The sequence below is a fragment of the Cydia pomonella genome, chromosome 25, assembly GCF_033807575.1.
Source record: "Cydia pomonella isolate Wapato2018A chromosome 25, ilCydPomo1, whole genome shotgun sequence".
In the NCBI taxonomy this organism is placed as follows: Eukaryota; Metazoa; Arthropoda; class Insecta; order Lepidoptera; family Tortricidae; genus Cydia; species Cydia pomonella.
In genome coordinates this window covers 1041428-1053310 of record NC_084727.1, presented here as the reverse complement: position 1 = coordinate 1053310, position 11883 = coordinate 1041428, and the positions used below count along the sequence as shown (strand labels likewise).

Genomic DNA, 11883 nt, shown 5'->3' with positions numbered 1-11883 from the left:
GTCCTTCTGGTTGTAGACCCTCTGGATTCAGATGCTAAGTTTACCACCATGTAGATACGTCATTAAGCGCAAACTCTCAATATTTTCCAATAAAAACACTTATATACAACATTTCCTTTATTTCCACTTGATAATACAATAACCAAACGTACAGCTGCAGAGCTGACTCCCCTGCAAACAAGTTTCTATGCAAGGGGGTCAGTTATCACTGCAGCTGAATGTACATGAGCTGCCATCATAACATTATAAAGTTATCTAGTTCACTGACTGGCTACGCCTTTGTTAGCCTAACGCTAAACTTTTCACTTGGGTTAAAAAATCTGTTTCCACTGCTGTCGATTATGATACAAAATAAGTACAGTCAGCGTCAAATACTTTGTAGCAGTCAAAGTGGCCAAATAGTTCGGTACACCATACTAAATATATGGTGTACCGAACTATTTGGCTACTTTGGTTGCTACAAAGTATTTGACGCTGACTGTAGGTACATGGAATTATACCTACCTCTGGTGTCGCATGATGGTCCCTACTATGACAGTTCATTTTCTCTGTCACGTAAAATGTTCGTAAAGGCTTTTTTCGTAGTTTAACATATTAATTTATTTAGAATTTGAAACAAACATTGACTTATATCTAAGTGCAATAAAAATGGGAGAGTACAGTGTCACGTACAGGAATTCAAGTCAATCGTGCAGTGTAATGCCTCAACGTGATTGGTCGATGAGTTCGCATCGCATCACGCGCACGGTTGGTCGCAACTAGTTGCGTTACTGCACGATTAGCTCGAATTCGTGAGTGACTGCTGAACTAGCACCATACTTAGTGCCCGTAAGATCCGTCCTTTCATATATGTTAATGATAGAAACATATTTCACCAATTATTTTTGAAACCTAGTCACCCAAAAGAAGTGAGGTCTTTTAAGGAACTGTTATAGCTACCATCATTTGACCCGAAATGTATAGTAACAATATTAAGCTTCAATCTCTTCGTTGGAGAGCCACCTGAAGTGTATGCCGCTTAAACATGAGCTCCTAAGTAGTTAGGCTTCATCGTGATGTCAGTTATCATCATCTGAAACAGAAGCATAATTCGTAAGGCCCCCAGCAAACGGCGCGTAAGCGTATCGTAATACGCGCGTAGAACGAGAGCACTTCGAGCACGTACAACTTAAAACAAGTCCGCATACGAAGCGTCGTAGCGTAGCGTATACGATTTCTGTCTTCATTACGACAGGCGTAGCGTATTAAACGCATAAAAACACAACTTCTTACATATACACCGTGTTTTTTAGGGTTCCGTAGCCAAATGGCAAAAAAACGGAACCCTTATAGATTCGTCATGTCCGTCTGTCTGTCCGATTCTGTCACAGCCACTTTTTTTTATTTCCGTTAACTTCAAGGGTGCATCCCTGAGCTTAAATTAAGTAACTTTCTCAAAGACACCGGTATTCTAATTAACTCCATTTCGGAGATAATCAATAATTAATTTTTATCTTATAAGGCCCTTACGAGCGTGTACACTTGCCTTAGGGCCTGTTTACATATTGATTAGTGTTCAGTACGAGTTCATACATTTGTAACATAAAGTACTATCTCGGACGATTGATGTTCGAAATGACATTGATATGTCACAGTTTTCAATTGTTTGGTTGAGTTAAATGTAATGCCCGTGTTACAACAACGATACAATTACAACGTAACGTTTTCACGATACGTCATTGAACGTGAACTATGCATCATTGAATAGTTCCGTTCTGTTCATCATCAGCAGTTCCACTTCATCAAATGTCACTTCTACAAATGTAAATACTTGATTTGTTAATGAAAATACTAAAATCACTATATATATGCTTTGAGGAGTTCCCTCGAGTCCTCATGGACCCCATCGTCAGAACTCAAACTTGACAAAAAATTGTCTTGAAAATCTAATTTGCTTAACAAACACAGCGAAGAGAACAAATCGCCAAACGTATACTATGCGTCGTTGAAGAGTACTATTCTGATCATCATCAGCAGTTCCACTTCATCAAATGTCACTTTTTAAAATGTAAATGCTTGATTTGTTAAAGAAAATACAAAAATCACTATATGTATGCCTTTCACATTTGAAGAGTTCCCTCGATTCGTCATAGATCCCATCATCAGAACTGAGTTCTGACAAAAACGGGACCAATCTGTATATATATAAATTCAAACAAAAACATAATTTTCAAAACGGTTCAGAATTGACGGAGTTATGGAGTAACAAACATTCAAAACAAATCCTCCTCTTTTGAAATCTTGAAGTCGGTTAAAAAAGAGGGAGGCCTCTACCCAAAAGTGCGACACAAGAATGGGCTAGTAAAAAAAGGGCTTTTTACCATCGCTCTGATCCCAGGGCTCTGGCTCAATCGGTGGCGGTGGTGTTGGCTCCGGTGGGTGCAAGGGATCCTGCGGCGGGTGCGAGGGATCCTGCGGCAGACCTCCGGGCCCCGTTGAAGCTTGCCATTGCTCGCCCGGCGGCTCGTGCCAGGGGTCCTGCGCTCCTGGTGCAGCCGCCCCAGTTCCGCGCCACGGTTCATCCATCGGCGAGCCAGTTCCTGGCAGTCCTGGTGCGCCCGTTCCACCCAATCCTGGTGCTCCTGCATATCAATATGACAATATTCATTTAGGGCACTTATAAATGTCTGAAAGTGATCACTGGATATAGCATTGATTATACTTATGGAGTGTGGATTTAAAAGGAGTGAAATCTCTTATGGTAGAAGTGTCCAGCTGTCAGCTATAAATAATAGTTCCAAATCTCTCCAGAGTAGCTAAGAAACTAGGCGTTATTGACGGAGTGAAGTGCGCTGTCTATGATTTGATTTTTTTGTCAAGTATTCTAGGCATTGTAACGTCACCTATTTAAGGTTTTTTGATGACACTTTTTGCTATATGGAGATTTAATTCCTTACCTCCACCTTCCTTAAATAAACTGTTTACAATTCACATTTCATTTCGGATAAAACGTCAATATTGACTGTTATTGACGTGAATTTAGACGACCGGTCTAGCCTAGTGGATAGTGACCCTGCTTATGAAGTCGATGGTCCAGATTTTTCCTGAGTCATGGGTGTTTTGTATGTATTTATCTACGTTGCCTAGTCCTAGTACCTACCCCTAGGCCAATCTGTGTAAGTAAAAATAAAGACTAAGTATTAAAAATTATCACAAAGAGTATTTTTCAAAAGACTGATGTTGGGCCAAGTTTTCTTTTGCTAGAGATTTTTTTGCCGTAAGATTTGGATAAAATTTAGCAGATTTGAAGAGCTTCTCATTATGGGCGAAATAAATACGATATCCCAATTGGAGGCAAAACAAAATGTACCTATGTAATGTTTTAGGACATGCCTACAATCTTTCTCTATTTACCAAACTTTCATATGTACCTATAGAATAGGAATCTTCCTCTATTGCCCAAAATTGGTCCATGTGAAATATTAATGATGTAAATCAGGAAGGAAACTTCCTACAATGCCGAAGTTTCAGGGCCGAATTATGTTGTCCCTTTCTAATGTATGGAATTATCCCTTTCGGCCATTAGGGTTGTCAAAAATTCATGTAATTATCTTATCTGTGATTGTGCACGCAAAGGGACGTCAAGTTGTGCCGAGCCGAACAGAGCCGAGAAAGTCCGAACGCTCTAGTTTCCTCCCCCGGCTATGGCCACAGAATAAATAATAGTACTAACGTATGGCGTCCGCTCTGTGCATGCGTAGTTCTTTCAGGATATACCTGGCATCGTCGGCGGCGCATTATAGCCCGGATCTCCCGGTTGTCCGCTCCCGGGCCCACTGGATCCACCGGGCCCACCAGGCCCACCGCCGCCGCTCTCTCCACCCCGGCCGCTCTCTCCACCCCGGCCGCCGCCCCCTCTACCCCGGCCGCCGCCCCCTCCACCCCGGCCGCTGTCTTCTCCATCGGATCCAGCAGCAAGACCGAGGAGGCAAGTGGCGCAGCACGAGCACACCGTCGCCGCCAGGCATCCTAAACATCCCCCCAGGCAGCCGCCTGCGAAAGAGCCCGCCGAGCTCTGCTGGCCTGAAAATCAGTCACAAATCTCAAACATTTATTCAGCAAGCGTCGCGCGCGCTGTCCGACAAGCAACGGCGCAGCCCTCCATGCGCTGCTGCTGGTACCGCCCGAGTATCGCGCGGCTGCGATCAGGGGGTCATTTCGCTACGCCGCCACTAAGTGTTGGAATGATATCCCCCCACCTGTGCGCGAGAAGAGTATCCAACAGGAGTGATGTATACTGTATTTTCCAAAAATCGTTTTTTCTAAGTAGCGACTAATGCCATTCGCAAATTTTCCCACTTTGTTTTTTCTCGCTAGCATCCTTTCCCGATATCATTTGTAACCATTCGCATATTTTCCCACTTTATTTATTTTCCAGCAGATTATTTTTATCATTATGTTTTTTAACCATTCGCATAATTTCCCATTATATTATTATTTTTTATGTCGCGAACCTTACTTTGACTAGTACCTATAGTTTTATTATTAATGGTTAGATTTGACAAACCTGCACGCGCAGGTTGGCATCGTGGATGACACGAACTATATATAGATGTACTCAGCGAGCTTACAATGCGCATTCAATACAATAACGCTTTTAGGATGCTGTTGAGACTGCCGCGTTCCTGCAGCGCATCGTCCATGTTCGCCGAGGCGCGCACAGACGGTTTTGATGCCGTGTGGCGCAACAAAACGGCCTCATTGCTTGACAGAGTTCGCGGGAGTAGCGACAGCATTCTAAACATGATAGCTAATAAGCTAAATTGTCCTCTGTTGTGGGCAATGGGTCAGCGGACAAAGTCGCTATTGTTTATAAATTATTAAATTTTTTAACAGGTTACGGTTGCTACTAACATAACTGATAAACTATAAGTAACACATTTATGGAACATATGTTGTCTTAATAAAGTAATTTAAATTTAATTTAATATTAGGCTATAAACTATCTTTTTTTTTAATTTATAGCATCGTTTGCAGACATATTTGCGTGAGATACAGACATATTAAATATGTTACAACGGGTCACTCACGGACGGAACAAGTTGAAACATGTCGAGCGTTTTCGACTTAAAATACGTGAGTGACCCTCGTAACATATTTTTCAACACACTTGCTAAAAACGACGTTTTTATTCCACCGATTTTTGGCTCATAATCCTAGATATTAAACACGCGTGCTTTTTCAGTATATTATAACACTTTGGCTTTTTCATTATATTATGCGACTCAGTTAAGAAGGTAACTGATTGCAAATAATATGCATGGAAACGGAGCCTTCTTAATTTATCGATTTGATCTCCATCCGTCGAATAGAAATACAAAAATATTAGTTTTTTACATTTTTTTAATTGGCTGTTTGTCGATTTCGTTCGCGTCTTTGCCTTGCGCGCGCATTGGAATCGTGCGTAAAAAAAAAATAACGCGCCAACTATTTTCCGTATTTGTTATGAAATTGGAATAGTCTGGCATGTTTTTAGTTTATATATTGACGAACACGTCATTTTCAAGAATTGAAAATGAAGAACACATAAAATTGATCCTGCCAGTAATACCACGTAATACTAATAGAGGCAAGAGCCGAGAACGATAGCTTTTTACCATCAAAATCGGGTGAAAAATAATTGGCGGCATATGAAACTTTTATTCAACGGAAAATCAGCAAAAACGCCCAGTCTTTCTTGGAAAACGTGTTAGTAGCTTATTTCAATGAACTGGCGAATAAGTGCCTACAAGCCCAGCACGCTTTGGTGCAATTATTCGATGTTAAAACTGTAAGCCACCATTTTGAAAATTGTAGGTACCTTTACTGTTTTGACAAAAAAATCTAATTTATAAGTTTTGTTCTTTCCTCGCAAGTGTGTTGAAATACGTCGTATGAAACGTGTGTGCATTGGTCATTACCCACATCGGCTTTCTTATTGCGCGCTCGTTTACTGCTCGCGCGCACAATATCGCCTCGTGTGTAATGGCCCACTTAGCACACTTGTATCATAATGTACTAATAATATATTTGCGTGATAAAAAAATTGTTTACTTTGTGGCGGCTGGGCAGCTGGCGGGTAGCTGGGTGGAGCTGGGTAGCCGCCTGGAGCCGGGTACCCTGCCTGCGGGTAGCTTGGCGGGTAGCCTGGTTGGTAGGGGGCCCCGTAGCCGGGTTGGGGGGGATAACCCCCTTGTGGTGGGGGACCTTGAGTTGGATAGCCTGGTTGTGGGTAACCTGGAATTAAAGTTCGTTTTAGATCTTGTTAAGTCAGCTTTTGCTAGGTAACACACGTAGGAAGACGAAGATCTGTACCAGAGATAAGGAAGGAGGAATGGGGAAATTTGACATAAATATTTACGAATCATAAACTATGTGTGATACCGGTTTACCTTAATAAAAATTCTTATGATCAATGTAAGTAAGACCGTCTAAAAACCCTTTCGTTGTTTCTAGCTTTTGCGGGTGTTCACATACACCATTTAAAGAAAGTCGGTAGAGCAGAAGCGGGTTCTTTCTTAGCAGCAGCTCAGTAAGGCTTGTGTTGTGGGTACTTAGACAATGATATATATGTATAATATATAAATACATATATATATAAATACTTGAATACATAGAAAACACCCGTAACTCAGGAGCAAAATTCGTCAGGTGACAAGCAAAAGTCACTAACTACTAAAAATATATTAAATAAAAATCAACCTAATTTTAGTGGCAATATGGTTCATTATGGCTATGAACTTGTGGTGGTAATATAGTGAGTTTTGCTTGTCACCTGACGAAATATCCATGCTCATCACGCGAATAATTGCCCAGAATATGAACCCGGGACCATCGGCTTCATAGGCAGGGTCACTACCCACTAGGCCAGACTGGTCGGCGAGGGACTTGAACCCACGACCGTCGGATGGGGTTCAAGTCCCACCCATGACACTGATTTTTTTCACTTTTCCTTTGTTTCTAAGCTTAATAGCATCGTCCGCAGATGTTTCTGCTTGATACAAATTTAATTGAACCATATGTACAAATATCATCAAAATGCAGGTCCCAAGTTGGTCGCTGCAAGCAAAATATGGCCAAATGGGGATTGCTCCGTAGCTCCTCGACTCAATGTACCTGCAACACAAACCATGGCACATCTACTGGCGTGCCCCGCATGCCCGCATCACTGCTCGGAGCTGGATCTGAGGGACGCGACCGCCAGGGCTGTCAACACCGCTGCCTATTGGGCTTCCATCGTATAAAAAAAAAGGAACCTCGACATGAAAAGAAGAAGATCAAAATGCAAGGACACTTTGACTTGCGATTTTGATCCAACTATATGGACGATAGCAACGTACCTCGCGGATCATAGTCTTGAGGAGGAGGATCTTTTGAGACTGGATCTCCTTTCACGGGCACAACCAGAGTACTCCAATTCAAACTTGGCCTGTCACTTTCCACATTCAGGGTTATAAGAGAATGTTGCTTTTCAATGTTTCCTTTTAATGTATCAGGAATAATCTTTAGAGATTGGCATATGTTAGTGCAGTATGGTTGAGTTACAATTATTGATTCTCGTCGTTCTTCGATTCTGGGAGATTTAGGAGAAACTTTTCCTTGTTCCGTTCTTTCTGTAGACGCAACATTGCTCGTAACATGAAAACTGGTTTGATCTACCTGCTCACTCAATTTCATCTCTTCACATGTCTTACGTAATGTTGTTTCTATGCATTTTAAATTGCTTATAAGCTTTGGGAGTACATTCGTTTGTATTGCGACTATTTTCTCTTCATCGTTAAGAGTTTGATATTGTGGATTGTCTGACTCAATCGTTTTACAAGATTTTACATTGGTTTCGTCAGGGTTTTCTGTAGCTTCATAAACGTTTTCTCCTGGAATATTATGCAAGTTGTCTTCTATCACGCTTTTATGGACCAATAGTGCATAAAGTTCTTCTTCAGTTATAATACTTTGTGTGATTGCTATTGATCCTGACGATTTTGCATCGACATCTATATCATTAATAACACTTTCATGTGTTCTAATAACTTCAAGATCCTTTTCATTTGTTGAATATTCTAAATATGACATTGATTCTTTCGAAGCTACTAAGTTAATTGTTTGTTTTGGTGAACCTTCATCATATTTCCAGTTTTTTTGTGTTACCTGAAGGTTTTCAATCTCATCTGGTTTTATTTTTTGTGTAACTGGGTTTGCTGCTGTTAAAATGTCTGAATCCGTGGTTTTATTTATTGTATGCTCTTCTGCAATTACTTTAGTTTGCATAGAATAGTCTTCAATTGTAGATTCAAGGTCTAAAACCTGGTTTACTGTTGTTTGTTCTCTTGAATTAGAACTTAGGTCCACTGGTTGTCCTGAAATATTTTTTAGGATAATATAGTCCGGAAATATCTGGTTACGCTGGATAACTTCTTGTTTTTGTTCTGTTTCGTCAACTCTAGCATTGACTGCTGTCCTACCATAAGGTTGTACGGTTTTTTCTTCCATTGCTGCTAGATCTAAAGATTGACTATGTTTTTCTGATATTTTTAGAGTTATTTTTTCATTTTTATTGTTATCTTTAGAAAAACTTTGATGTTGTGTATCTTCGTACAGTAAATTTTCGATGTTTTTATTTGTTATAGGACCTTTAGCTGTGCTTTGTTCATGTAGGAAGAATTGTTCACATAATTGTTTATTGCCATTCGTTTCTAGCTTCATAGGAACAGTTGGAACTGGGAGATTCAAATGTTCTTGAGAATCAACACCTGGATTTGGGTTATTAATAGCCATTTGAAGATTCTCATTTGCATCACCATGTGATTTTGGTTCAACTACAATATTAATTATTGTAAATTCACTAACAGACATGTCGGGGTCAGCTGCATTTATTGTTGACGTTTCTTCTGTGTTAGTAGTCGTTGAATAAATAGCAGATTGACTTTCTTCTTCGACATCGAAATTTTGACTTGGATCTTTAGAAAAGCTTGTCTGTTCTAGTTGGTCCTTTTCAAAATTGCTTACATGGTTTTCATTCGCTGTGTTTTCTACGCCTACGCTGCTTTGATTAGTTATGTCTTCGACGTCTCTCTGATATATTATGGTTTCTTCTTCTAAATTAGCTTGATTTGATGCGTCTTCTTCTCCCAAATAAACGTCGTTTGTTTCGCCTTCTATTTCTTTCTCGTTTCTTTCATTTGATATGTCTTCTAATTCCCTGATTTCTCTATGATCCGCTGTACTTTCTATATTTTCTGTTCTACTTTTATTTTCGACAGTCTTAGACCTCTGATCGGTTGGTTTTGGCAGCGTCCTGCCACTTGCATCTTTAACTAATCCCACGATTCCGGCCGAAACTGGTCTGGGATCCTGTGTTTGGTGTACGTCTGTGTTATCATTGTCACAACCTGTGTTAAAAAGTGATTGGCCCTTTAGTGTTTGCACTACAATAATCTTAGGCTGTACTGGAGATTTTTGTTCTTGATCTGCAATAATACAAAAGAATGGTTAGTCTTTGTATTGTCCGATCATTCTGCTTTTGTACCAAATTTTGGAATAATATTATTATATGACGGATAGGATAGGATAGACAAATTGGGGTAACCTATAACATAACTATACCATATTATAAAAAGTACACAGGGCATGGTTGTTTCAAATAAATAAATTATTAAACTGTTTAACTGCAGCCATGAAAACAAATTTACAGTAAACATCTATACTGAAAAAACTACTTTCAGCGCTGATCTTTCGATGAATTTTTGACGTTTCATATAGAAACCAGCAGAAACAGAAGCCAGGGAGCCTACCGCGAAAACCGGAATTCGCAAATTGCGGGGATCTTTATCTTTTACTCTCACTAAGCCGTAATTAGAGTGACAGAGAAAAATGCCTGCAAAAGGCGAACTTCGATTACCGCGGTTATAGCCCAGAAACTCGTTCGCTGCCGCCGGGAGAGTAAGAGTGTTTATTTATTCAGTTCAGGCGGCAGGGTCGAGGGCGAAGAGCCCATGCTCGCCTCGAGCCTTAGTAGGGCCAGCGGGTACCAAACCCGCACTGCACGGCCCCATAGACGTTGTCGGGGGAGGGGGATCAAGCGTTTCTGATCCCCCCCTCCATTATGAGGGTGCCTTGGCGATAAGCCGGGGCTGCCGGAGAGCGCCGTGGTGGAATGTCATCGATCCCAGTGCGCCCTCATAAACGGCAAAGTGGGTGAAACGCCGGAGTGGGTTTAGTGGGTAGGGCCAATTCTCCCCCCCTCTTGCCAGGAGAGGGGAAAGGAGCGGCGAGTCCCACACACTGTGCGTAAATGCATTCCCACTTCGTCAAAAAAAAAAAAAAGGCATTCTCTATTAGTTAACCTTCGGGTCAAACCTTGGAGGATTTAACAACTGGAGTGGCCTTTAAGAGCTTACCCTTCTGTCGAAAACCACGGCCAATGGTCATATGTATTGTATGGTACGTTTATCTGACATGGCTATTTTTACGTTATGTACAAATAGCCATACATCTGACGTGTCCCTCCCCCGAAAAAATCGGCAGACTGTTTTGTTCAGAAAATTACAGACAAGGCGTCTCCGGTTGTTACATTTTCCAAGGGCCAGACAGAGATTAAGCAGTAATGGGCGCAAGAAATATTTACAATGTACAGTCAGCGTCAAATATTTCGTAGCAGTCAAAGTAGCCAAATAGTTAGGTACACCATATATTTAGTATGGTGTACCGAACTATTTGGCCACTTTGACTGCTACGAAGTATTTGACGCTGACTGTACGAGTTTTTTTTTTTGGGGTTGTGATTATGACTAATTAATTATTTAATTGGTCCAAATTCGAACCTTTACAAGGGTAATTAATTACCATTCCACCCACTGGCCAGCCTGTAAACATGGCTCATTTGACTGATATCTCGGCTCGCGCTATCGGGCAGGCTGTCCACGCTAAAGTCATATGTCTCGCAGCTCAGGAAACTCAACACTGAGACTGTGCCTATCCATAGGGGTTAGAGTTCACATTTCTACCAACGCGACGCGTCCACGGGACTCCAGGGGTTAAAGAAAAAAGTTCAGTTACCATTCCACCCACTGGCCAGCCTGTAAACATGGCTCATTTGACTGATATCTCGGCTCGCGCTATCGGGCAGGCTGTCCACGCTAAAGTCATACGTCTCGCAGCTCAGGAAACTCAACACTGAGACTGTGCCTATCCATAGGGGTTAGAGTTCACATTTCTACCAACGCGACGCGTCCACGGGACTCCAGGGGTAAAAGAAAAAAAGTTCAGTTACCATTCCACCCACTGGCCAGCCTGTAAACATGGCTCATTTGACTGATATCTCGGCTCGCGCTATCGGGCAGGCTGTCCACGCTAAAGTCATATGTCCGCAGCCCAGGAAACTCAACACTGAGACTGTGCCTATCCATAGGGGTTAGAGTTCACATTTCTATCAACGCGACGCGTCCACGGGACTCCAGGGGTAAAAGAAATAAAGTTCAGTTACCATTCCACCCACTGGCCAGCCTGTAAACATGGCTCATTTGACTGATATCTCGACTCGCGCTATCGGGCAGGCTGTCCACGCTAAAGTCATACGTCTCGCAGCTCAGGAAGCTCAGCACTGGAAACACATTGCCGCTGGAAGGAGCCTGGAGTTCTTCTGAATCTGATTGATCGGGGGTTGACTTTTGATGCTAGAAATTTAAATAATGTCAATGTGGGCAATTCTGACTGCGCACTGTAAAACGATGACATACCTGTGGTAGGACATGAGATTTTTTTTATTTTTCGACGATAACTTTAATCTTTACAAAAATTTATGAAATTTGGGACTCGGACAAACACAAGGACATTCTTATATGTATATTCAATTCAATTCAAATATACT

General features: G+C 41.4%; 1 protein-coding gene across 1 annotated transcript; it reads right to left on the bottom strand.

The window, feature by feature from the left end:
- Nucleotides 1–507: 507 nt before the first annotated feature.
- Nucleotides 508–9011, bottom strand: LOC133531571 (uncharacterized). Its single transcript, XM_061869876.1, has 5 exons — nt 7359–9011; nt 6073–6255; nt 3757–4062; nt 2361–2621; nt 508–1072 (listed from the first exon to the last, which is right to left on the bottom strand). The coding sequence occupies exons 1-5, from the start codon at nt 8869–8871 to the stop codon at nt 1059–1061; spliced, it is 2277 nt and encodes a 758-aa protein (XP_061725860.1). The 5' UTR covers nt 8872–9011; the 3' UTR covers nt 508–1058.
- Between the last annotated feature and the right edge of the window lie 2872 nt (nt 9012–11883).

Bases quoted from the DNA above. Each gene is read 5' to 3' on its own strand.
- LOC133531571 (XM_061869876.1), bottom strand. From the start codon at position 8,871: ATGTCTGTTAGTGAATTTACAATAATTAATATTGTAGTTGAACCAAAA. The intron at 6,256-7,358 runs GTACGTTGCTAT...CTTTAATTCCAG, and splicing joins TCAAGACTATGATCCGCGAG to GTTACCCACAACCAGGCTAT. The intron at 2,622-3,756 runs GTATATCCTGAA...ATTGATATGCAG, and splicing joins TGCGCCGCCGACGATGCCAG to GAGCACCAGGATTGGGTGGA.